Raw genomic sequence first — 24,365 nt, forward strand, 5'->3', positions numbered from 1 at the left:
GTGTTTGTGCCGCGCATGTACCACGAACTGACAACGCGCCGCGTGCTGACCATGGAGTGGGTGGACGGCCAGCGCCTGCGCACCGCAGGTGGCCGCGGCGGGTCCGGGGACGCAGGCGGCGCGGCCAGCTCCGACGACCTGCGTCTGGTGGACATCGGTGTGCGGTGCAGCCTGGAGCAGATGCTGGAGCAGGGGTACTACCACGCCGACCCGCACCCGGGCAACCTGCTGAAGACGCGGGACGGCAGGCTGGCCTACATCGACTTTGGCATGATGGGCGAGATCGACGGCACCATACGCAGGCGGGGTTTGGAGTGTGTGTTGTTTGCTTGTGTGGGTGTGGGTTTGCCGCCCCAGAGACCCCACAAGTACCCCTATCTCAAACCCTCCCCCCAATGTCCAAACCCCACATATAGAGGCCTGCTGCAAGCCACCCTGCACCTGATCAATCGGGAGTACGAGGCGCTGGCTGACGACTTTGCAATGCTGGGCATGCTGCCCTCCGAAGGGAGAAAGGAGGAGGTCGTGGCCGCGCTGACAGGCGTGTTTGCAGAGGCGCTGTCCGGCGGCGTCAACAACCTGTCCTTTGGGGAGCTGTCCAACGACCTGGGTGGGTGATGGGGATGAGGGAGAGGGAGGAGGGGGTGTTACGGCCTCCTATTGTCGGGGTGCTGTCTGTGCTGAGCTTGGTGGAGGAGGAGTGGATCAGGAAAAGGGCCCACTCCTGCATCTGAGGGGCTACCTGCCAAGTTGGGGCACCAGTGAAGCTGTTGACCAATGGCATTACGGATGACAGGCGTGCTCGCCTGCGACGCGTATTCACCAGCAGCTTCTCACTCCATTCCCTCACTACTCCCTGCCGCAGCAAACACGATGTACCAGTTCAAGTTCCAGATCCCTTCCTACTACACCCTGCTGGTCCGCTCCCTGTCTGTGCTGGAGGTATGGAAGATGCATTCAATGGTTGGGGGGACTGGGACTTAGGCCAGCTGGGTACCTACAAGGAGTGCTGGACACAGCAGCACCCTCTTTGTGGGGTCAAACTCACCGTGTGCCATGGAGTTGCCTCGAGCGGGGCAGACTCGCGTCGTTCCCCTCTGTACATTTCGGCCCTTTTCACCTCCACCCAGGGCATCGCTCTGGCCAGCAACCCCGACTACAAAGTGCTGGGGGCGACCTACCCCTGGTGAGCGAGGCTGTTGACCGGCTTTGCCCAGTGCAAACCACCGGCCCTAGCACGCCACTCGGCCCCCCCTTTCCCCAAGTTCCAGTGGTTGTCCTGACGTACACGCATACCGAGCTTCAGAGTCCCTGCATCCACCGCACAACCTCGCACACTCACACCCCCTTCCTGCCCCTGCAGGGTCGCTCGCCGCCTGTTGTTGGACACCTCCCCCGAGCTGCGCTCCACCCTGCTCACCCTCCTGTACAAGAACGGCCGCTTCCAGTTCGACCGCCTGGTGGCGCTGCTGGCGCAGGCCGCGCAGGGCGGCGCCAGCCGCCGCGCCGCAGCGGCGGCGGCATCAGGAGGTGTGGGCGCCGCCGCCCCACCCTCGGCGTCTGACGGTGCCGCCGCTGCCGCCGCCAGGCCCCCACCCTCCTCCTCGACCGCCGAGGCGCTGGGCCTGCTGCTCAGCCCGCGTGGCGACTTCCTGCGCAGCATCCTGGTGGACGAGCTGGCCAAGGGCGTGGACTCCTCCTGGCGCCTGGGCGCCGACGGCGTGTTGGGCTCAGCGCGGCGCGAGCTGCGCGCTTTCCTCCTGGCCCCGGAGTCGCAGGGCGGCCCCGCCGCACTGCCCTTCGCCTCCGTGGCCGCGCAGGCCACGCTGTCGGTGCTCTTCGCCATCCCGCCGCTGGCCGAGGAGGCCGACGTGGAGCAGGTGGAGGGCATGCGTCGCCTGGCCGCCGCCGTGAACCCGCAGCAGCCCGTCGCAGGGGCGGGGGCGGTGGTGGGTGGAGCCGCCCGGCCCGCCTCGGCACATGCAGCTCCGGCGCACGCTTCGGCGGCGCACGCCTCGGCGCACGCGGCGGGGTCGCTGCCCCCTCCGCCCGACCAGAGCCTGGACGGGGCGTGGACTGGGGTGGAGGCCGTGGCCTCGGCCGCGCGCTGGCTGGCGCGCGAGTCGGCCACGCTGGGGAAGGAGGAGCGGGCGGTGGCCGCGCAGCTGCCGCTGGCCGTCGCTCAGGCGCTGTCCTCCCGCCTCTCCTCCCGTGCCATCCAGTTCGTGGCCGCCGTCGCGCGGGAGGACAGCGGCACGGCGCCGGGCGCGCCACGCGGGCCGTCAGGCTCGGGCGCGGTCGACGCCCGCGCGACGGCCGCAGCCGCCACGCCGACCGTGCCGACCGCCTCCCAGGGCCCGCCGCCGCCGTCAGCGGGCCCTCCCTCGGCGGCCACCTACCCCGGCATCTCCAGGGCCCCGGTCATGAGGCCCCTGGCCGCGCCGGGCTACCGCGGGAAAGGCACCGCGGGCACAATGGTGCTGACGAGGCCGGCGCCGGCTGACAGCGCCGCGCCGGCATCCTGGTTAGGCTAAGTCGCCGCGACATGCGAAGTATCCTGTTGAACATCCACCCCGCGCGCTTGCAAATACTTTTCCCCTTTGTCTTTTTTGTTGCTGCGGTCGGTGTGAGAGAGCGCATGGTGCCATGGGGCTGCAGGGGCGAGAAGAGAGAGTGACCGCGCGCGCCTCGACCACGAAATCGAGGTGCACAACCCTAGCCGGAGGGGTACAGTGCAATGGCCGCGCACAGCAGGGGCCCGCGCGGCGATTGTGCGCCCATCAATCCTGAGTGCCAAGCACGAGAGGCAGTAACAAAACCACACATTGTCGCGCAGGCGTGTTGCACTGCAGGCTAGTAAGTAATTGCACTGCCAGTGCAAGAAGCGTGAGGCCCAAGCACTGGAGGTCCGGCCCCCACGATGGCTGATCTGATAGCCAATGCGAGGATCGGTGGATGTAGATCGCAGTATAACGCTGCATACCCACATTCTTGCACAGGCGAGTATCTGCGTATGTCTGCTGTTTCTCGGAGGGGCAGCTTTGCCTCGGCCAGAGGAATCAGCCACCAATGCCAGGCCCAGGACCAGCTGGTCCAATGCGATGATATTGCTGTAGGACTACCCCTTCATGACACTCCAATTCCGGCCCCTCGGCACAGGTACATCCACAGGAAGCATGCCTGGCGCCCCGCCCAGCCTATCCCATGCAAGGAGCAGCGGGCTGGCGGCCCGGCGCAAGGGCGACCCACTCGGTGGCTTCGCCCCCCATCCCCATCCACCCACCCCGCGTCCGCGCGTGCGCCCGGCACCCGCCACCTTCCGCGTGGCCTCCGGCGCCGCCCCCCTCCCCGCCTGCCTGCTGGACGTGCATCCGGAGGTGGCCGCCGCGCTGGCGGCGGGCGAGGCGGTGGTGGCGCTGGAGAGCACGATCATCAGCCACGGCATGCCCCACCCCGCCAACGTGGAGACCGCTGCGCGGGTGGAGGCCGCGGTGCGCGCCGCCGGCGCCGTGCCCGCCACCATCGCGGTGCTGGGCGGCACTGCCACGGTGGGCCTGACCCGCGCCCAGCTGGAGCGGCTGGGGCGCGCGGGGACGGCGGTGCGCAAGGCCAGCCGCCGCGACCTGGCGGCGGTCGCGGCGGCGGGCGCCGACGGCAGCACCACCGTGGCCGCCCCGGCGCTGCTGGCCGCCGCCGCCGGCATCCAAGTCTTCGTCACGGGGGGGCTGGGTGGCGTGCACCGCGGCGGCCACCTGTCGCTGGACGTGTCGGCGGACCTGGCGGAGCTGGCGCGCAGCCGCATCGCCGTGGTCTGCGCCGGGCCCAAGACGCTGCTGGACATCCCACGCACATTGGAGGTCCTGGAGACGGCGGGCGTGGGCGTGGCCGCGCTGGGCACCGACGAGTTTCCCGCCTTCTTCACGCCGCGTAGCGGCTGCGCCGCACCGCTGCGCGTCGAGGACGCGGCGGGGTTCGCGCGCATGGTCCTGGCGCAGGAGCGCCTGGGACTGACCTCCGGCCTCATCCTGGGTGTGTTGTTGGGGGGAAGAGGGTATGGAATGTTGGGGAGGGGGAGGTCAGGAGGGGGAGGTCTTGGAAGAAAAGAAATGCACAGGAAGGAGTGCGGGGGTTGAGGGAGAGAATGGATGAGATCTGCTCCCCCCAGGTCTGGCAGCTTGTCTGCATGTATGTGTATTGCGACGGAGCGTTGTTTTGCTGCGTGCTGCTTACCTTCCAGCCGTACACCCACCACGACTCCCGCCCCTAAAAACAGTTCTCCCACCACTCATCCACCCAGGTGTGCCCATCCCCGAACACCTGGCGGCTGAGGGGCAAGAGATCGAGGCCGCCACGGCCACCGCTCTGGCGGAGGCCGAGGCGCAGGGCATCCAGGGCGCCGAGATCACGCCCTTCATGCTGGACAGGATCCAGGTGCTGACGCAGGGGCGATCCCTGGCCGCCAACATCCAGCTCATCCTGAACAACGCCAGGGTGGGCGCCGAGGTGGCGGTGGAGCTGTCACGGCTGAGGAGGGGCGGGCAGGGCCAGGCGACAGAGGGGTGAAGCGGCCTGTGGCAGGGCCGATGCGCGGCCGGGAAGGGGTGGTGCAGCTGCCGGGGCGCACAGCTGGGGAACAGCGCTGTCGATGAGACGTGTGGCCTTCAGGGACGCAAGCAGGGGAGCGAGGAAGGAGGCGCCGGCACGTGGAAATCACACCGCTGTGGCTGCCCATGCACAACCTGGCAGACCGCTGTGGCCAATGCAAGGGTATGCATGATGTGCCCCTGTTGAGCATGGATTCAGCAAGCAGGCAGCAGGACCTGGTACACCGACTCTCACATGAAGAGTGCTCCAGAATCTCCTCGTGCACGCTGTTTGCACGCACCACCTGGAGACCTCATCGAGCCCTCATGACGTGCAATCACAAGCCAGAGGACTTCACATGAGCAGCAGGGAGGAAGGAGTCTCTGCATGCTGCAAGCCTGATTCTGAGCCCTGCCAACAAGCAGACCAGCATCACAGCAGCGCCCAGTTTGGAGAGGGGGTGGACTTGATCCAGTCAAAATCCAGCACTCGGGCCCAGTGGCCTGCATCCTCCCCCAGCCCATGCCCCTCCAGGTCCTGGAGGGTTGAACATTGTGTGGAACGTTGTCAGCATGCCGCGGCAATGGTTTGATCGCTGGGCTGCCCAGACACTGTTATGTACTCGTAGGCCATGCCTCGGAAGGCCCAGTCAGCCGATCGCTGCCCCAGCATGGCGCACCCTGCAACCTCCACGCCTCCCCTCCGCACTTGCCTCCTGGGAGGGTCCCGGCCCTGACGATGTCTGCAAGGGCCCAAAGCCGAGGCCGGAGCTGTGCTCGATGATGGGCGCACTGGAGGAGCGCAGGTGAAATCGGGTGTCGTGCGAGGCATGGATCCTGACCTGGTGCGCCGCCAGGTTGAAGGTGCACGCCCTCGCCCCTGCGAGGTATCCAGGGACGGGAAAGGTCGGTGGGAAGGCGAGGAGGTGTGGTGGCTGGCTTGGGCTACATCAATCATAGTGTTGAACCCCCCCAGCCTCCTTGCCCAAGTGGAGCAATGGGGCTCCCCTCCCCACCTAGCAATCCCCGCACGCGCACCCTCGATGAGGCAGGCGCCGGCCACGGGCCCCGCAGTCACGCTGCACCGTTCCAGATCGTCGATATACAGGGCGGCCGGGCAGCCCAGCAGCATGATGGCCTGGTCCCGCAGTCCCGTCAAGCTCACCTCCTCCCCGCTCACGACCAAGGGGGAGCCACTCGGCAGCGTCGACGAGTTGAAGTGCAGCGTGGACGGCCTGTGCGGAGGTTGGGCGAGTGTGGCGCCCTGCAGTGCAGCGGCTGAGGCCGGGGGCGGAGGCTCACCCTCGGCTGCCTGCGCTGCCGGGGTTGCGCTCTGCTCCACCGTGCCCGCCGGCTCGGGCGTGGGTGCAAAGGCGAATCGCCGCCGAGGGCCCGAGGCGCGCAGAGTCTCCTCCAACGCCTCGGACATGTCCGTCAGCTCGGCCGTCAGCCGGCGCAGGTCGTACTGGGGGAGCCAGTAGGACGCCTCCGCCAGGCCCTGCAGCGTCAGAGAAGGCTACACCTCGTAATCTTGGAGACTTCAGCCCGTTTGGCTGTACCCAGCGACAAGGCATGTTGAGCACCCGCAGCATAACAATGACACGCAACAATGTGTGATACCAGGCGGGTTCACGAAGCCTGCCCCAGATCCCTGCTCCCCAACATGCCTGCTGGAGTCCCATGATTGCGTCTCGCGCAGGGGTTTCCCCGGATTTGTCGCCCTTCACCGCCCCAACGAGAGCCTCAGCAGCGGCCTTCTCCCTTGCATGGCGAGCCAGAAAGACATCCGTGGCTTCCCTCGGATCCGCCTCCTGCGCCGCTAGCACGGCCCTGTCCGCGGAGTGGAGCTCTCGATCCCTTTCTCGGCGCTGCCACCGTGAGATGGCGTCCGCCAGGCCGGACGGTGCTGCAGCCTCCGCCATGGCTTCGAGTCCTGCCGCCGGGTCAAAGCTGCGGATCACTTGTCAGGGGGAAGGCTTCAGAAGTGCGATCTCCAAAGATCCTATGTATGCATATTCAGAATACTTTGAATGAGTCAATGTGCTCTGGGATGGGGAATGGTCATTGGAGTCGTTCTCCCACCGTCGTATGCATGGCTGTGCGCAGGTGGAATTTGCAGTGGCACGCCCAGCATGCAAGCGCTCTCTTCGGACGACACCCCCCTCATTCCTGTTGGTGGCCAGCAAGAGGTCATATGGACAACGAACTCCTTCCATTTTATTATTTAATGGACGCCAAGGTGGGGTAATCGCTGCTCTCCATACAGGCGGAGACTGGCAGTAGAGGCCCGCCGACCCTGACCGGAGCCTGCGGCACCCCCTCCTTCCACCGTGCCCCATTCTGCCCCCTGGATCCTCACGCAGGCTCCCAGCATCATCAAGGTCGAGAGTCCCTGTGCCGTGGACGCCCTTCAAAAGTGTCTGAAGGCGAACAAGGGTGACCACAGCAAGGTGAGGGACGCAGGCTTGGGGAAATGGAGCTGACGTGTCGGCACTGCCGTGCCAGCCCTTCACCAATCCCCACCCACCGCCCGGTCCTGACCAGTGCAAGGAGCAGGTGGAAGCCTTCAACTCCAGCTGCGGTCGGGGTGCGAAATGGGGCACAAGAGGGTCGCCGTGAAGGACCTGCACGATCAGGTGATGGCCACCCTGGACGAGGCCCTGGGGTGGGTGCACGACCAGCGCACCCACCGCGTGTCGGAGTGCATTGAGGTCAGCGAGCTGGAGGTCGCCGCGGTCCGGGGCGCGGTGCAGTCTCTCAAGATGGGCCTGGTGAAGCTGGCGGTGCTCAGGGACGGGCGGTCGCCCGCGCCGCCGCCCAAGGCCACAGGGTCCCTGCTGCACGAGGTGCGAGACGCCGCGCGGGCGCTGGGGGCGGCCGCCGCACAGTGCGCGCGGCGCGGTGGTGCGACCCTGCGCAAGGAGGTGGTGCGCGCGATGACCGCCGTGGTCGAGCCCGCCAAACGGGTGCTGGCCAGCACGGGCGTGCCCGCGCCCGACCCGGAGGCCGTGCTCCGCGTTGCCGCCCTCGCCGTGGAGTCGTGCGATGACGCGGAGCGTGCAGCATGGACCAACAGGGAGGCGCTGGGGCACAGCCTGGACACGGTGAGCGTCGAGAGGTGGTGATTCTGAGGTGGGGTCCGGTGGGCGTGGGGGGGGAGGGCCGGAGGAAGTCTGGGCGTATGTCTTTGAGAGCCAGAGACTGTGCTGTTCACCGCCGCCCGCTCCGCACCCTGCGATCAGGTTGCCCGTATGGCGGAGGATGCCCGGCGCGAGCTGGCAGAGCTGGACCTCGAGCCGATGTCAACCGGCGATTGCGACGGGGCCGAGGGCGTCCCTGAAGGTGGCGAGGGAGGACTCGACGCGTGCGCTGCCGGTCAGAAGGCCGGGAACGCCCGCGCGCGCGGGGGAGAGTGCGAGCGGGAGGGGCCTGGTCGGGAGCAGGCGCAGGAGGGCAGCGGCGGTGAGTCGGAGGAGCTGGCCCTGAGCAGGGCAGACTCCGACGTAGCCAAGGCCATCCTGGAGGTCCTGAGCCGGGCCGCTGCGATGCTGTCCCTGCTGAGGCCGCTGCTCGACGAACAGCCCCAGGGATCCTTTGACTGGGCAGAGTGGGAGGTGCTGATCACAAACACCAACAAGCTGGGTGAGTCGCTGGATGGACTTGCGGTGGTTGTCTACCCCCCCCTCCACCCCAGTGAGGTCAGGGAGGCTGGCAGCGAGGTCAACGTCCACTTGCATGCGATGAAGGACTGGAGACCAGAGGGCCTCGATGCCCGACGTTACACTGGGTACCTCGCAGCATATGACGCCGTGGATGGAGCCCTGACCAAACTGGAGGAGGCCTGTCAGAGGATGTCCATGGGCAACGAATTCGTCGACATGACGCAGAAGGTGGCAGGTGCCATTAGGAGGATGGAGCTCGATTCCTTCACGCTGCGCTGATATGCTGGCCGCGATGTACACCCAGATGCGTGGCCTGAAGCTCCAGGGACATGATCTTGTGCTTGTAGTGATGCAGGAGGCAAGGGGAGGGGGCAAGTGATTGATGAGGTTGCAGTGTGACGAAGAGGGATTGAGTGTCCCGCTCACAGTGGGTGTAGCAGACTTACACAGACAGAGTCTCTTGCCCATGGCAGTGTTTCGATATTCGATGTGGGTCCCATTCCCCGAAGTCAAACGCTGCACATGATTGGCGAGGGGAAACCTTTTTGACTGCGGTCTCAGCGCCTGTTTTGGGAAGTCATGTTGAAGCAATCCAATGAGAAATAGAATCTTGGACGGTGTGCTCTCGTCCTTTGCATGGCATTCTGTCCAGGTAATCTAAAACAGGCACGCGTAGCATGAGCATGCCGCCCTTGGACGACAGCTCTCCCGACCCATGGCCAAAACGGCAGCTTTCTTCCGTGTTGCACATTTAATGACATCAAGGTGCAGTGAGTGACATCCTCCAGTCGGACGAGGACAGGCTGCAGCGGAAAGCCGACTTTGACGGGCCCGGCAGCGGCCCCCCTATTCCCCTGTGCCTCATGATGCCGACTTTCCCTCCACACAGGCACCAAGCAGCATCAGGGTCGAGATTAATTGTGCGTTGAACGCACTACAAGAGCCTTTGAAGGTGCGCACGGGCGACAACGGCAAGGTGAGGGAACAATAAGCCGGGATGAGGATCGAGCAGCTCTCCTGCCCGCCCTGCCATGCCACCACCTCACTACTCCCTTCAATGCCCGGGCTCGTCCAGTGTTCGGAGCAGTAGAAAACCCCTCAACCCCAGCTGTACCCTGGGTCCGCAATGGGGCGCAAGGGTAGGGGCACAATCAGCGTGAAAGGGCTGCAGGACCAGGCGGCGGCCAGCCTGGCTCAGGCACTGGAGAGGGTGCGCAACACCCCCATCTGCGAGGACCCTCGAGGCGAGGTCAGCGAGGCAGAGGTCGCCGATGCTCGGCACGCGGTGGCCACTCTGAGGCACAGCCTGGTGAGCCTGGCGGCGCTCTGGGACGGGCGGTCGCCCGCGCCGACGCCCCCGGTCCTGGAGTCCCATCTCCGCGAGGTCGCGGCCGCCGGGCGGGCGCTGAGCACGGCGGCGTCGCGCTGCGCGCGCTCCGCCGGCCCCACCCTGCACTTCTGGATGCGGAACCTGTTGGCCTCCATCTCCGAGGCCGCCAAGCAGGCGCTGGCCAGCATGGGCACGCTGGAATCCCGCCCCGACACCCTCCGCCGTGCCGTCAATCTTGCCATGGAGGCATGCGATGCCGCGGAGCGCGCGTCCTGGACCAACAGGGAGGTGCTGGCGCGCAGGCTGAACGGGGTGAGCACTGAAGGAGGTACTGTATGCGGTTCGGGAAGGGTGGTGGGGGGCGGGAGGACTTCTGACCACCTGCCTCTGAGAGTGCCAGAGACAGCGTCGCCTGCCACTCAGCGCCACCCGGCGCCCCGCGTCCCCCCGGCAGATAGTTCAGCTGGCGGAGGAGGCCCGGCGTGAGGTGGAGGAGTTGGACCTTGAGCCGTCGCCTGAGGATGACTACGGGTGCTGGGACGAGGTGGAAGGTTTGGCATCTGCTCAGGAGGAGGACCAGGAGGGCAGCGACGACGACCCAGGGGAGGTGGTGGTGAGCAGGAGAGACTCCATCACAGCCAAGGCCATCCTGGAGGTCCTGAGCAGGGCTGCTGAGATGCTGTCCCTGCTGAGGCCGCTGCTCGAGGACCAGCCCCAGGGGCTCTTCGACTGGATGAAGTGGGAGGTACTGATCCCAAAGGCCGACCACTTGGTGAAGTCCCTGGGTAGGCAGGCGCTGCTCGTCTACCCCCCCATCGATGCCGGGGAGGTGGGGCAGGCTAGCGGAGATGTCAAGGCCCGACTTGTGGCACTGGAGCAGGCCTGGGACCCAATGGGTTTGGATGCCCTCCCATCCGAACGCTTCTTTGCAGCACATAGCGCCGTGGAGGGAGCCCTGACCGAACTGGAGAAGGCATGGCAGATGAAGTATGTGTGCGACAAAGTAGCTGCCAACATGAGGAAAAGATCAGATGCCATTGCGGGCTGGAGGCTCCTTCCGTTTTGCTGAGCTGGACTGGTGCGACGTACCCACAGCTGCGTGGCCTGGAACTATGGAGATGTGGTATCGTACATGTTGTTGATTTAGGTATCGGCGATGAAGTGCAGTGATTGCAGCCTGTCATAGGGAGACCCACTTGACCACCCATCATTGGGTTCTGCAGTCATGCCCAGTCGCAATCTCATCTGCCACCTCTCTTCTCAGAATGGGTGTGGATGTGCCTATGGTGGGTTAGGCAGGCGCATAGGGGCTTGATATTCGTAAAGTGCACACACACATACATAATCAGTATGGCCCAGGAGCCTGGGTCCTGGGGGCATCTCTGTCACCAGTCGAAGCAGCTCTTTGGATTAGAGGTTGGGAGGTCTAGGAGCTCCTTGACTTCCTTTGGGGGGTTCAGCTTCAGGTCAACAGCCCTCTCCCACCTGCGAACCAAGGCATACAGGGATGGTGTCAGCAGCCAGAGATGGATAACCGTACACTCCAACCGCCCTTGCACCGACTGATACAACGTAAAAGCCTAGCCTACCGCCCCTCTCCTGGAAACCCACCTTTCTAATCGTGTCACCCCCATGCTCGGCCCATACTTGGAGGTCATGTCGAATTGGCGGAGGAGGGCCTCCACCTCCTCGGCATCGAGGCTCTCGATGCTGGGTGCTGCAGCGGGCTTGGTGCCGGACCCCGCCTTGCTCTCGGGCCGTGCAGTCTCGCTCCCGGGCCTCTTCTGCCTGAATGAGCTCCAAACAGCGCTGGACATCCTTGCTCCCGCTCTCTCAGTCAGCGACTGCTCTGGGTCTGCCTCCCCGGCTGTGTAGTGGGGACCCGTCTTCCACACCGGGGAAGGGGCTCGGAAGGTGATGGGCACCGGATCTCAACAAATCGAAAGCTTGTTTTATATTTCACGGATGGGATCACCTCAGTATTGCAGAGTATGTGAGTCTGAGAGCTTCGGTCACAGCCCACGCCTCGATTGTGAGGACTGCGCGGGGGATGTCGGAGTGTCCCGCAACATTGTGGTAACAAATTCGCTACCATCAACAGAGGATCTTAGAAAACCCGTGGGACCGGGGTTCGAGTCCCCGTATGCGAATGTTCCAAACGAACACACATACATAATCAGTATGGCCCAGGAGCCTGGGTCCTGGGGGCATCTCTGTCACCAGTCGAAGCAGCTCTTTGGATTAGAGGTTGGGAGGTCTAGGAGCTCCTTGACTTCCTTTGGGGGGTTCAGCTTCAGGTCAACAGCCCTCTCCCACCTGCGAACCAAGGCATACAGGGATGGTGTCAGCAGCCAGAGATGGATAACCGTACACTCTAACCGCCCTTGCACCGACTGATACAACGCAAAAGCCTAGCCTACCGCCCCTCTCCTGGAAACCCACCTTTCTAATCGTGTCACCCCCATGCTCGGCCCATACTTGGAGGTCATGTCGAATTGGCGGAGGAGGGCCTCCACCTCCTCGGCATCGAGGCTCTCGATGCTGGGTGCTGCAGCGGGCTTGGTGCCGGACCCCGCCTTGCTCTCGGGCCGTGCAGTCTCGCTCCCGGGCCTCTTCTGCCTGAATGAGCTCCAAACAGCGCTGGACATCCTTGCTCCCGCTCTCTCAGTCAGCGACTGCTCTGGGTCTGCCTCCCCGGCTGTGTAGTGGGGACCCGTCTTCCACACCGGGGAAGGGGCTTGGAAGGTGATGGGCACCGGATCTCAACAAATCGAAAGCTTGTTTTATATTTCACGGATGGGATCACCTCAGTATTGCAGAGTATGTGAGTCTGAGAGCTTCGGCCACAGCCCACGCCTCGATTGTGAGGACTGCGCGGGGGGTGTCGGAGTGTCCCGCAACATTGTGGTAACAAATTCGCTACCACCAACAGAGGATCTTAGAAAACCCGTGGGACCGGGGTTCGAGTCCCCGTATGCGAATGTTCCAAACGATACGATCGCATATCGTATAGGTGGTTAGTATACACGGCTCTCACGCCTCGAAAACCTCATATTTTGCACTTTTTGCCTTCGCGTTGATATTTATGTAGGAAGGATTGGTGTGTGCCTGGATCACCAGCACGCGGGCATCAGGACCTAGTGCACAGGTCCCCCCCTCACGATTGGGATACATGTGCCACATGTTTTACTGATGATGCATGCGCAGGGGTGATCAGGGTCAGTGAACAAGCAATGGCCAGTCATTTTTCCAAACCCGCCAACGCAATGCTGGAGCCGGTTCAGCTCCAGGGATTTGGTGCAAGATGATGTCAGGGTCGATTTTATCTCTAAGCACCCTCCAGAACGGCTCCAGCAGCTCAGAAGGCCAGCCTGTGTGAAGGCTCCTCCCCCGCCCTCCTTGACATTGTGCCGGGAGGGACTGGCGCTCAGGAAGCCTGCCTGGCCCCTGTGGAGTTGTGCAATGGACAATGGTTGCTGGGTTGGGCGGGGAGGACCTGCCGATTTGTTGCAGGGAATATGTCACGGCCCCCACTGGAGCGCCTGCCCGTCGACATCTGGTGGCGCGTGAGAAAGGGTGTCAGGACCCAGGTCAATGCTGCCAGACACCGTTCATCACAGCCATCCCCCCACCTGAGTCAGCGTAGCTGCGGCGCCTCTCGGGCGAGACACAGAGGATCTTAGAAAACCCGTGGGACCGGGGTTCGAGTCCCCGTATGCGAATGTTCCAAACGATACGATCGCATATCGTATAGGTGGTTAGTATACACGGCTCTCACGCCTCGAAAACCTCATATTTTGCACTCTTTGCCTTCGCGTTGATATTTATGTAGGAAGGATTGGTGTGTGCCTGGATCACCAGCACGCGGGCATCAGGACCTAGTGCACAGGCCCCCCCCTCACGATTGGGATACATGTGCCACATGTTTTACTGATGATGCATGCGCAGGGGTGATCAGGGTCAGTGAACAAGCAATGGCCAGTCATTTTTCCAAACCCGCCAACGCAATGCTGGAGCCGGTTCAGCTCCAGGGATTTGGTGCAAGATGATGTCAGGGTCGATTTTATCTCTAAGCACCCTCCAGAACGGCTCCAGCAGCTCAGAAGGCCAGCCTGTGTGAAGGCTCCTCCCCCGCCCTCCTTGACATTGTGCCGGGAGGGACTGGCGCTCAGGAAGCCTGCCTGGCCCCTGTGGAGTTGTGCAATGGACAATGGTTGCTGGGTTGGGCGGGGAGGACCTGCCGATTTGTTGCAGGGAATATGTCACGGCCCCCACTGGAGCGCCTGCCCGTCGACATCTGGTGGCGCGTGAGAAAGGGTGTCAGGACCCAGGTCAATGCTGCCAGACACCGTTCATCACAGCCATCCCCCCACCTGAGTCAGCGTAGCTGCGGCGCCTCTCGGGCGAGACGGTGTCCAAAGAGCCCTCCGCCCGGCTCCGCAGCATGCCTGCGCAGGGGACGGATCGTGGCCATCGCAGCCTGCGGTTGCAGCCCGGGGATGAGCTCGGGAGCCGGAAGAGGTACTCCGGCTGACCCAGGACTCCATAGCTTCTGTAAACTATCAAACGACCCATCAAGGGTAACTCCACTCAACTCACACTACTTCTCGCCAACGAGAATGCCCAACCCCTCCTCCAAATATACAGCCTCACCAGAGTCGCCCCTCCAGGAGGTGGGCGTGGCCAGCCCTCGCTCAGTCAGCCGTGCACTCCAGTCCCGACCTGACCGCACGGGGTCGACCCCGTCGGGCGCTGCTGCAAAGTCGGTGGATGACCTGCGGGGGTTGCTCGGCGAGGAGTGGGTGAGATGGCGGTAGCCCCGTCGCTGATGGAGCCTGACCGTGTGCCTCCCGTCGGCGCACCCTGCACAACCCCCCCCTTCCCCTCCTCGCCCCCAAACCCGCCTGGTCTTGGCGCCCATGAAGGGCGACAGCCAGCGCCGCAGGCCGTCGGTGAGGCTGGTGCGGGCGTCGCTGACCCTGGACACCCCTGGCGTGGCCGCCGCCGCGTCCCCCGCGGGGCCTGTAACATTGGCGTTAGGTGGTTGGGGTGCAAGGCTCTGAGGCTGGGTCCAAAAAAGCCAGGCCCCTGCCGGTCTCCAGGGCCAGCCAGGTCAGCACCCGGGAGCGCCGCGCCAAACCCCCTCTCCATACACACCCATGGTCCGCCCCTCCCAGCACACCCGGGCCTGCCACCCCTCCCAGTACACCCCGCCTGCCGCCCACCAGCGCACCTGGGGTGGCGAGGTCAGCGCCCCCAGCCTGAGGCGAGGCACGGCTGCCGGCCGTCCCCTGCTGCTGCTGCTCCCGCTCCATGCCGGGTCGCCGGACAGGGAGGCCACGGGGGCCTCGGGAAAGGGCGACAAACCCCGGTCATGATCGTGGTGGGGCCGTGACTCGGCGCCCTCGCCCTCATCGTCGTCGTCGGACGACTCGTCCTCTCTTGGTTCTGCAGCGGCGCGCGCCTCGGCGCCGGCCCCTGGCTCCCGCGGGCCGCCCGACACCGGGGGCTCCTCCCTGCTCGGCACGGCAGGCCCCAGGGAGAGTGGGCCTTGGCGATACCCCGCCAGCACCTCGCTGAGGTCAAGCGTTGTGGTGGAGCCGCCGCTGACGTTGGCGGGGCGGGCTGGGGAAGCTGGGGCCACTGGCGGCGCCGGGACCCTGAAACTAGGGGGCGGGCAGTGGTGCCTCGCGATCAGGGACCTCGGACCCAGGGTGGAGGGGCATGCAGCGCTCCTCAGCGAGCCAGGACGGCTCCCCCTCGTCCTGCAGGCTCGCGACACGACGACAGGCTTTGCCCCCAGTGACCCACCTCTCGACCTCATCCCAGCACCAGCCCCCACCCCGCCAGAGTCACACCACCGCACAGCTCCCCCTCCTCACCCAGCCGCTTCATCGACGGACTCCGCGCCGGCCCCGTGGGCGTGCAGCGCCGCCAGTCGCGCGCGCCTCACCGCCAGCCCGGCCTCGATGGGGTTGGGCGCGGCGTCCGCGGCGCCCCGGCCCGCCACGGACCCGCCCTCCTGGGCGGTGGGATGCGCGGGCTTCGGATGCGGTGCCGGCGCGGACCCCAGCGCGCGAGCCGGCGAGCTGCCTCTCACCTCCTGCCCTTGCACGCCACCCGGAGCCGCAATCGACGGCGTGGCCGCGGTGGCAAAGGCCGGATTGTAAAAGAGGCGGGCCTGGGGGTCGATGGGGGGCCCGGTGTAAGTCGCCCGCATCGCCATGCGGTAGTGGTCGAGCTCGGCGTCCTGCCTGGCCTCCGCGGCGCGCGCCGCGGACCGCTCGGCGCTGGTGGCAGTGTCCGGTCCGCGTGCCACGCTGCCGGTCCCCCGCCCCCCCTCCGTCCCGGGGCACACCGCCAGGCTGGCGCCCGCCAGCGCCGAGGCCGACACGCACGACGCCTCGGGCCCGGCATCCCCCCAGGCGTGGGGCGCCGAGCCCCGTGTCTCCGCGGGGGAGGGCGCTGACGGCGCGCAGCGCGGCGCCGACCCTGGCGCCCCGCTGGAGCCGGAGCTGGCGGTGGGCGCGCGGCGCGCGGCCTCGCCCGCCCTGGCCGGCGTCCGCGAGTCCAGGGACCAGGCTGCGCCGCTGACGCCGCCGCTCAGGCCGGGGACGTCGCCGCCGCTGGACTCGCACTGGTACAGGGCCGCGTTGAAGCGCGGCGCCTTGCGAGTGGAGAAGGAAGGGTCGAGGGGGGTTGCGCGGCGGCGGAGGGATGGGTCACCCGCGGCACTCGCCACGCGCTTCACCGCACGTCCTTGCCGGTGACGAGGCGGTCCAAGTGGCGGGGAACGGCGGTGCATCCCCATGCACAGCTGCCCCAGACCCGTTCCCGACATCGCGCACCCCTCGACCCCCGGGTCCGACCCCACCCTCCGCCACACCCCTCCCACCTCCCGCGCGCCACGAGGCTCCAGCCCCGCAGAGCGGGCGAGGAGGGCCGCGCCGCCCAGCGCCACCTTGCGGCCCGCCGGGCCCAGGGGACTGGCCTGCGCGTCGTACCTCCCCCCCGTCGCCGCCCCGCCCGGCGAGTCGTCGCTGTCGCACAGTATGTGCACGGCCGCGATCCTGCCAGGGTCGGTTCCGCCCCGGCCGCCCGTCGGGCTGCCGTACTTTTCGCGCAGGCTGACCTCTCGGGGCTCGCCGCCGCCGCCCTTCTCCAGGTCGGGCCCGCCCCCGCTCGAGGGCGCGGGGGTGAAGGGCGAGCCGGCACGGGACAGCGCTCGGCGCCGCCGTCGCACGCACAGCAGCGTGCTCACCGCCGCCGCGATGGCCAGCGCCACCAGCACGGGGCCCAGGATGGCGCCCAGCGGAGGCCCGCCCGAGGCCACGCTGGCGTCCTCCACCGTGCCGTTGGCCGGCGGGGGCGGCGGGGCCCAGGCGACTGCGCCAGGGCCGGGGCCGGGGGCGGGGCCGGGGGCGGGGGCGGGCGCGGGGGCGGGGTGCGGCACCTGCCCCGGCGAAGACTGCGATTGGGACCGCAGCAGGCCCAGCGCGACGACGTCCGCGGAGCAGGCGCCGGCGGCGCCGACGGCGTAGCCGGCGGCGCAGGTCGCGCACCGCTCGCCGGCGTACCCCTGCCAGCAGAGGCAGGTGCCGGCGGCGGCCTGGCACGTCCCCGCGCCGCAGCCGCCGCTGCACCCCGCCGGCGTGGCCAGCGGGCAGTCGGCGGGGCAGGTGCCCGTCACCCCGGACCCGGCCTGCCCAACCTCCCCCAGCTCGCACACGCCGTTGCCGCAGACGGCCACGCTACGCCGGGGTTTCGGGCGCGGGGGATGGTTGACAGCGGGGCAGGGGTTGTGAGCATGAGTCATGCCCGTCTTGGGCAACGAAATCATCCTCCAGGGTCGCCAGGCGATCATCTGGCTGCATTCATCCTCAAACCTGCCCTCGAGCACCACCCGTCACCCCTTTATCAGTACAGCCACCAGCCCCACAACCACCGACCCTCCCACACACCTGGATGCCACGGCCGGGGCCAGGAGCTGGACGGCCTCGTCGCTCACCGCGCCCGGGACCAGGGTGGCAGCAAACCAGCCCGGCGTCCACGGCGAGTTCCCCGTCCGTGAGTCCGCAGGCACGGTCAGCGTCGCCAGGACTGTCGGTGGCGTCGAGGCGCCGGAGGCCGATGGCGTGGGCGCTGTGACGGGGGACCCGGCTGCAGTGGACGGGGACCCGGCTGCAGTGGACGGGGACCCGGCGGCCAGCGCCGGGCTCGGTGCCTCGGCGGTCTGGTCCAGGCCGACATCCTGGGCGCCACCCTGCCCCACCGTGGCCGGGCCCCCCGCTTGCAGCAGAGCCCGCCGCCTCCTCCTGCTGCCCCCGGTGCTGAGCGCAAGGTCCTCGGCCTGGCCCAGGCCGTCCACGCCCGCCGCCCGCCCCAGCGCGTCGAGGTAGGCCTGCAGCGGCGCCTGCTCCACCCCGCCATCGCTCACCAGACTCGCGTTCACGCCCATGCGCAGCGACAGGGCCAGGTCGCAGGAGGTGCCCAGGCCGTCGCAGACGCCGCAAGCGTCCAGCGCGCCGCTGGCGCAGCACAGCCCCGCGGCATCCAGCTGGCCCGAAGCGCAGCAGGCACCCAGCGCGTCGACGGCCGTGGCGTTTCCGCCGCAGACGCCGCAGGCGTCCAGGGCCTTGCCGGCGCCGCAGCAGGCGCCGGAGGCGTCCAGCGAGGCACCAGACGGGCAGCAGGCGCCGGTGCCGGACACGACGCCAGAGTCGCAGCAGGCGCCGGCGGCGTCCACGCTGCCGGAGGTGCAACTGCTCGGCACCTGAGCGTTTGAGAGAAGTGGGAGGGTGTGTGGCAGGTCGAAAGGTGGCGGGGGTGGGTAGGGTGCGCGCATCGGCATGGCTGGATCAGAGGGCGCCTCGATCGAATCTGCAGCGCCGGCGGCAACCCAGGCCCTGGGCGATGCTCTCCTGGGCCGAGGTTGCAGAGTTCCCCGCCCTCACGCCATGCCCCTGCCTGCCGCAGCGCCAGGCGCTCTGCTTCCCCAGCTCCCCGCCCCAGATCCCCTGAGTCACCTGGCAGCGGGACCCGGTCCAGCCCGCCTCGCAGGCGCAGGCCGCGCCGGTCGAGCAGGCGCCGTGCAGGCACGTGCCTGCCGTGCAGACCTCGCAGACCTGCGTGCCGCAGGCGCGGGAGGCGGCCGGCGCCGCCGCGGCGGGACACAGGGAGCTGGCGGCCGCCGCGCCGGTGTCCACCGCCACGCACCTCACGGTGCGGCTCTGCGAGCCGCCGCCCCCGCAGGTCACGCTGCAGGCCTGCCAGTCGCCCGTGCGCCAGGCGTGGGCGGTGCAGGCGCCCGTGTTGCACTCCGTCGTCAGGGCGGCGGGCTCCGTGCAGGGCCCGTCGACGCAGGTGGCGTTGCGGCTGGCCTCCCCGCCCCCGCACGCCGCGTCGCACCCACTCCAGGGCCCGTAGCTCCAGTGAGCCGCGGCGCAGGGAGTGGCCAGGCTGGCGAGGGTGGTGGAGGAGCGGAGGCGGAGGTGGGTTTGGGGTGCTTGATTCTCAGTGTTGGAGAGAAATTGCATTGATAGGGAGCCGTGAGGCGGGGGGACGGTGGTCAACAGGTACGCCGGCTCTCAGCAAGCCGCATGCAAGACCTCTGCCCGAACCAGCTGGAACCACAGAGCCAACAACCCACCACTCCGCCCACCCACCTGCAGCTCTGCAGGAGCACCGGGGGACTAGCGCTGGTGCAGGACGTCAGAGGCAGCACGTCGCCCGTGCTGGCAGTGCAGGTGGCGGTACGAGTCTGCCAGCCCTGCCCGCAGTCGCCCTCGCATGCGCCCCAGGCTCCCAGGACCAGGCGAGCCGTGGACGAGGAGGCATTGGAGGGGGGGCGGGGGGGAGGGAGGAGGGGGAGCAGGCTGCAGCGGCAGCACCGGTGGGGGTGGGGGTGGGGGCCTGCACGGGGAGTCTGAAGGCTGTCGGCATGTGCTTGCTGCAGCACTTGGTTCCGACATGGCCGGCTGTCCAGCAAGCAGGTGCACAGACTGCAACAGACCACCACTCTGCAATGGATCAAATCACAGTTAGCCACCCAGGACGTACGGCGGGGGGGGGGACTGGGGTGGGGGGGAGGGTGGGGGAAACGGGCCGTAGCCAACCATCACCTCGACGCCTGCTCGTGAACAGATGCGACACAGATGAGAAAGGAAGGAGAGAGATTTGAAGCAGCCTGAGTCTCTAGCGAGACACAAGGCTTCAAGGGGCCCAGTCCTTGTCTACTGATGGGGTCTCGCTGCTCCGCTACGAAGACGGCAGGCCAACAAAACACCCCATCAGGCCCAACAGTCAAATACCAGGCGTCACGTCACCCCCCTGTCCAAACCCATTGCTCGCCTGCGGGTGTGGCGTAGAACTGGGTGGAACGGGTGGCGAAGTTGGCCACCCCGCCAACCACCGCTGCAGCAGTGGCGTCACTGGTGAGGGCAGCGGAGACCTCCTCCACCTCCTCCCCCTCCGAAAGCAGGACGCTGAGGCTGAAGCGGGTGCAGCCTGTGTCCTGGTTGACAGTGGGTGGCATCGCGGCAGCAAACCCCACTGCAGCCTCGCCTGAGCTGGGCGTGAGGCAAGCCACCTTGCAGCTGCCAGAGGCTGCCAGGTCCTGGAGGTCGGGGCTGGCGATGAGGAGGTCGCATGCCGGCACGGCCGTGGCATTGCCCTCGAGGCAGGTGCCTGTCAGCGCCAGGGCGTGGAGGTCGGACGACATGGCCTGCTCTCCACACACGTAAAAGGGTCTGGAGCAGGATGCCACGGCCTCGGAGGGGTTGCAGGCCGTTCCCTGGCTCAGCTGTATGGCGCAGGGCGGGAGGCCCAGGGCGGTTTGCAGGGTGCTAGCCAGAGCATCACCCAGGTAGAGACTGCTCTGGCTGGCCACCAGGCGGAGGTCGGCGCGGAGCGCCGCGTATCTCGGCTGCTCTTCTATGAATTCGCATGTGTTAGAGGAGTTCCAGGCGCGGCAAGTGCTCACGATGGCGAGCAAGAGCAGCGCCCAGCACCCTCGTCGGATGGGGAGCCACCTGGCGCCCATTCCTGCACTGCCCGTACTCAAAATTACTGGCGTTTAATTACGACCATGACGAGTGCTGTCGGATGAAATGGTCATGCTGTCGCTCGAGACCCCCTGTCCGCACCTGGCGCGCCACGCGCTTGAATCTGGTGCCTTTGAGGAAACCAGGAACATTCGTCTGCTTGCCGTGCTGGCGATGGCAGCCTGTGGTACTTCACAGAAGTGCGACGTGCTTCCCACCAGCGCTTTGTGATATGACTGTGGTAAACTTCGCCATCTGGAATCCTTCAGCTGCTCAGCCTCAGCCAATGGGTCCTGCTGGTCCGCGGACTCATGAAGGATTCTCCCTCCATGTTCCTTGCATTGCCTTGTGTCCAGACTTGAAAATCAGCAAGCGGTTGTTTGAACAGAGGCAAGGCGTGCCTGCGATTCACCAGGGGAACCTGCGTCCCGCCCTCGGGGTAGCAGACAGCCTGCCCGCGCCTCCACCAGCTGGCACTGTGAGATGCACTGCGGAGCGCCCAAGATGTCGTCCTGCCTCGTCCTGCCCTCACCAAGGCCCCCTCACCAGTCCTCCACCTGGAAGGCGGCGGGGTCGGCCCGCGTCTTGGGGGCCGCGGGAATGAAGAGGTGCGGCGCGGCCTCCACCACGGCCGCCAGCTTGCCGCACACCTCGGGTGCGGTGCAGGGGCAGCGGCTCTGCACCTGGGCCTCAGGGGCGGTGCCGTTGCAGACCCGGCCCCCCTGCCCCACGCCGTGCGGCGCGTAGTAGGGCGCCGCGGCCAGGTCCGCGCCCGGGTCGATCACGCTGGCGGCCCCGGCCGGGTCCCAGCCGGGCGGCCGCCCCCGCGCCAGCCAGACGTTGGTGTTGTGGGTGATGACGGAGTGGTAGGACTGGGGATGCAGCGCCTCGGGCATGGAGGCGCAGCGCGTCCACCCCGCCGCCGCCAGCTCCGGGGCGGTGGGGCAGCCGCCCAGCGAACCCTCGCCGATGCGCGCGTAGTCCTCCAGGTCATGCACCAGGCTGGCGGCGCCGACCGAGAACACGGCGGTAGGGTCGGTGAGCCGAGAGCCCTGCCGCGCATACGAGGGCACGTCCACCGCCGTGTAGCCCAGGTTGAGCATGGCCAGCAGGGTGGAGGGCATGGCTGCGGCCCGCTCCCACTGGAAGGTGCGCTCGAAGATGCCGGGGGAGTACTCGTACAGGATGTTCTGGATGGAGCCGTCCAGGAGCAGGGACTTGGCCCCGCGGAACACCTCCGGCTCGTGACCCTCCACGTCCACCTGCACTCAATTTTTTTTGGGGGGGGGGGGAGCAAGCAGACTGTTTGAGTGTGTGAGTGAGGAAGGGCAGCGGGGGAATGGAGGGGTGCGAAGGTGGTTGTGTGGGGGCCAGCCAGCGCAGCAGACAGGCCTGGGCTCCAGCGAGCGGGATCTGGCGGCGCCGACGTGTGTGCATGAACTGGCGGCAAGGCCGATGCGCTGCAGACTGCTGTGCGGATCGTCCAAAGGTGGCCCCACCCAACCCGCACCTTCATGAGGAGCACGGGACCGTTTACCACCGAGTCCACGCGCTCCGTCTTCCTGGTCACTGTGTTCCAGGGCCCCTGGTCGATCGAGTGGCTGTGCGTTTGGTAGGTGGGGTTGGGAAAAGGGGACGTCAGGAGTGAGGGGATGAAGGAGATGAGAATCGGGGACCAGCCAATGCATCCATGCAGTACAGCTGCAGGGCGTGTGAGGTGGGCCTGGAGTGCAGGTGATAGTCCACGGCGCGGCGCCCCACACATGATTGTATATACGGCCGCCGGGACGCCCGCAACACACCCCTCAGCTTCCCTTCCTTCCCGCCCTCAGACATGCCTCGTCGGCCGATTCCCCGCGCACTCGATGTTATTGCCGTCCACGCCGGCGGTGCCCAGGATGCCGTGGTTGGGGATGGTGATGGTCAGCTCCTTGCCGTCCTCGTCGCTCACGATGGCCTCCCGCAGCTGAGGAGGAGGTGTGTGTGGTGGGGGGGAGCGTGTGGGCTTGGGAGTGTGTTTGTGAGCTTGCATTCGGTCGCCTGGGCAGGCTGACCGGCAGCATGCATGACAGTGTCGAGGTGTTGGGCGAGGGCACATGGGCAAACATTGGGCACTGGATGGGGCTGCCTGCCACGGCGCCTGGACAGAGTTGGCCGGAACAAGTTCCACCTCCCACCTCTATCCGATGCGCCACGTCGTTCAGGAGCGCATTGTACTTGAAGTATGCAGAGAAGGTGGGCACAGGCTCCCAAGACGTGACCCTGTGCGGCAGGGGGCGTGGGGCGAGTGTCCAGTCGGCGGCGCGCGGAGGGTGAGAGCCCTCACCATGGACCCCAGCCTTGAACCTAGGCAGGAACCCGACCCAGGCTCCAGGACATGCTGAGGTTGGAGCCCTGGGTCATGATGTTCATCCCTCACTTCCCTCCCTTGAATTCACAGCAGCCCTCACCTGCAGCCATACACGGCGGCCATGACCGAGTAGTAGCCAAAGTTGCCGCCCACATCAATGAAGTGGCTGCCTGGGGTCCCGCAGTCCATGAAGATGTCGTGCCTGTGAAACGATTCGGGGTGAGGGGAGGGGGTTGCCATGAATTCTGGCATAGGCAATGTTGCAGGGGAGTGCGCAGACCAGTCGGTGCATCTGATGCGCTGCGAGCAACAGTGGTACACAAAGATGAATCACAGCAGGTGCCTTGCACCCTCACTGTCCCGCCCCCTCACCCAGTCGCACCAGATGCGGAACGTGTGACCTTCAAAGTAGCCGTAGGCCATGACCTGTGCCGACACGTCGACGTCGATGCGCGGGTCGGTGACCGCAAAGCTGAAGGCGCGGGGCAGTGCCAGCTCCCGCATCGTGATGGTCATCTGGGGCAGGAGGAGTTTGGGTGGTGGGTCAGCGTAAGCATCTGGGTCGGTCTCGGGCATGCAGGCGGATGGACCACTTGGAATGCAGATCGAAGCTGGCGTGGGCATTGAGTGTCTCCCATACCCTGGGGTAGGGTCACAAAGCCCTCAAACATGCTACGCATAGGGGAATTTGAGCTGCAAGCAGGTGCTCCGAGTACATTTCAAACAGCCACTGTCAGCACACTGGGACCAGTGGAAGGCCCTGCCCCAAAGTGCAGCCCCAACGGCCAGCCCGTGGACACCCAGAAGACAACAGCCACCGGCTCACATTGGCATCCAAAATGTCTGCCACGGGCGTCCACGCCAGCTGCTCCTCGCTGGCAGATGTGATCCAGGGGCCGCAGTCCTCGCAGTCGGTGCCCAGGTCACAGAGGACCGGGAAGGGCTGCTGGCGGGAGGCCTTTAGGACCTGCCTCCCATCCTGGCAGACCCCATCTCGCGCTTTGGGGCAGGTGTTTGTACACACTGCGGTCAAGGGAAGTCGGTCTGCAGCATGCAGGGGGAAATGGCAGAGGAGATTGGAACAGTGGGGAATTACCTGGATTGCTTGTGGTTATTGGGAATAATCGGAATCTGGAACGGGGAGGGGAACGAGGCATGAAGCTTCCTGATTCCCCAACCCCTTGAGGTCATCCTGCGCCCAGCCTGCTCAGAATGCAACCCACCTTGGCCCAATCCAGCCGCTATGCCGGAGATCTTGCTGGCAATTGAAACTTGTGAAGCGCTCTGCATCGTGGAGATTGGAAATGAGAAGAGCTCACGACGCACGAACTAGGAATGAGACCTGGCAACGAGACCCGTTCTGTGTGCGACAACACACACACTTGGCACTCTCGCAGA

General features: G+C 66.3%; 10 protein-coding genes across 10 annotated transcripts in view; 5 read left to right on the top strand and 5 right to left on the bottom strand.

The window, feature by feature from the left end:
- Positions 1 to 2,534, top strand: part of F751_1734 (putative aarF domain-containing protein kinase, chloroplastic) — a gene marked incomplete at both ends in the record, with an annotated part of 4,570 nt that extends 2,036 nt beyond the window's left edge. The window contains 6 exons of the mRNA XM_011399441.1: positions 89 to 307; positions 419 to 610; positions 866 to 942; positions 1,131 to 1,186; positions 1,364 to 1,460; positions 1,617 to 2,534. Coding sequence (XP_011397743.1) covers positions 89 to 307; positions 419 to 610; positions 866 to 942; positions 1,131 to 1,186; positions 1,364 to 1,460; positions 1,617 to 2,534 — 1,559 coding nt within the window. The remainder of the gene's footprint in view (positions 1 to 88; positions 308 to 418; positions 611 to 865; positions 943 to 1,130; positions 1,187 to 1,363; positions 1,461 to 1,616) is intronic.
- A 642-nt stretch (positions 2,535 to 3,176) lies between these two features.
- F751_1735 (Pseudouridine-5'-phosphate glycosidase) lies at positions 3,177 to 4,563 on the top strand (the record flags this gene model as incomplete). Its single annotated transcript, XM_011399442.1, has 3 exons — positions 3,177 to 3,548; positions 3,786 to 4,029; positions 4,298 to 4,563. The coding sequence occupies 3 exons, from the start codon at positions 3,177 to 3,179 to the stop codon at positions 4,561 to 4,563; spliced, it is 882 nt and encodes a 293-aa protein (XP_011397744.1).
- A 453-nt stretch (positions 4,564 to 5,016) lies between these two features.
- On the bottom strand, positions 5,017 to 6,505 carry F751_1736 (Tubulin-specific chaperone C; the record flags this gene model as incomplete). The annotated part of the gene is made up of 4 exons (XM_011399443.1): positions 5,017 to 5,121; positions 5,426 to 5,463; positions 5,622 to 6,081; positions 6,311 to 6,505. 4 exons carry the CDS (start codon positions 6,503 to 6,505, stop codon positions 5,017 to 5,019), a joined length of 798 nt encoding a protein of 265 aa, XP_011397745.1.
- F751_1737 (hypothetical protein) lies at positions 6,264 to 6,617 on the top strand (the record flags this gene model as incomplete). The annotated part of the gene is made up of 1 exon (XM_011399444.1): positions 6,264 to 6,617. The coding sequence occupies one exon, from the start codon at positions 6,264 to 6,266 to the stop codon at positions 6,615 to 6,617; it is 354 nt and encodes a 117-aa protein (XP_011397746.1).
- A 560-nt stretch (positions 6,618 to 7,177) lies between these two features.
- Positions 7,178 to 8,524, top strand: F751_1738 (hypothetical protein; the record flags this gene model as incomplete). Its single annotated transcript, XM_011399445.1, has 2 exons — positions 7,178 to 7,687; positions 7,826 to 8,524. The coding sequence occupies 2 exons, from the start codon at positions 7,178 to 7,180 to the stop codon at positions 8,522 to 8,524; spliced, it is 1,209 nt and encodes a 402-aa protein (XP_011397747.1).
- An 847-nt stretch (positions 8,525 to 9,371) lies between these two features.
- On the top strand, positions 9,372 to 10,644 carry F751_1739 (hypothetical protein; the record flags this gene model as incomplete). Its single annotated transcript, XM_011399446.1, has 2 exons — positions 9,372 to 9,887; positions 10,030 to 10,644. The coding sequence occupies 2 exons, from the start codon at positions 9,372 to 9,374 to the stop codon at positions 10,642 to 10,644; spliced, it is 1,131 nt and encodes a 376-aa protein (XP_011397748.1).
- Positions 10,645 to 10,960: 316 nt separating this feature from the next.
- On the bottom strand, positions 10,961 to 11,392 carry F751_1740 (DNA polymerase delta subunit 4; the record flags this gene model as incomplete). Its single annotated transcript, XM_011399447.1, has 2 exons — positions 10,961 to 11,060; positions 11,187 to 11,392. The coding sequence occupies 2 exons, from the start codon at positions 11,390 to 11,392 to the stop codon at positions 10,961 to 10,963; spliced, it is 306 nt and encodes a 101-aa protein (XP_011397749.1).
- A 399-nt stretch (positions 11,393 to 11,791) lies between these two features.
- Positions 11,792 to 12,223, bottom strand: F751_1741 (DNA polymerase delta subunit 4; the record flags this gene model as incomplete). The annotated part of the gene is made up of 2 exons (XM_011399448.1): positions 11,792 to 11,891; positions 12,018 to 12,223. 2 exons carry the CDS (start codon positions 12,221 to 12,223, stop codon positions 11,792 to 11,794), a joined length of 306 nt encoding a protein of 101 aa, XP_011397750.1.
- A 2,388-nt stretch (positions 12,224 to 14,611) lies between these two features.
- Positions 14,612 to 14,890, bottom strand: F751_1742 (hypothetical protein; the record flags this gene model as incomplete). The annotated part of the gene is made up of 1 exon (XM_011399449.1): positions 14,612 to 14,890. The coding sequence occupies one exon, from the start codon at positions 14,888 to 14,890 to the stop codon at positions 14,612 to 14,614; it is 279 nt and encodes a 92-aa protein (XP_011397751.1).
- Positions 14,891 to 15,453: 563 nt separating this feature from the next.
- F751_1743 (A disintegrin and metalloproteinase with thrombospondin motifs 12) lies at positions 15,454 to 24,257 on the bottom strand (the record flags this gene model as incomplete). The annotated part of the gene is made up of 10 exons (XM_011399450.1): positions 15,454 to 17,326; positions 17,537 to 18,348; positions 18,797 to 19,034; positions 19,241 to 19,309; positions 22,480 to 22,583; positions 22,795 to 22,879; positions 23,068 to 23,169; positions 23,350 to 23,483; positions 23,794 to 24,011; positions 24,191 to 24,257. The coding sequence occupies 10 exons, from the start codon at positions 24,255 to 24,257 to the stop codon at positions 15,454 to 15,456; spliced, it is 3,702 nt and encodes a 1,233-aa protein (XP_011397752.1).
- Between the last annotated feature and the right edge of the window lie 108 nt (positions 24,258 to 24,365).

The sequence above is a fragment of the Auxenochlorella protothecoides genome (assembly GCF_000733215.1).
Source record: "Auxenochlorella protothecoides strain 0710 unplaced genomic scaffold scaffold18, whole genome shotgun sequence".
Classification (NCBI taxonomy): Eukaryota; Viridiplantae; Chlorophyta; class Trebouxiophyceae; order Chlorellales; family Chlorellaceae; genus Auxenochlorella; species Auxenochlorella protothecoides.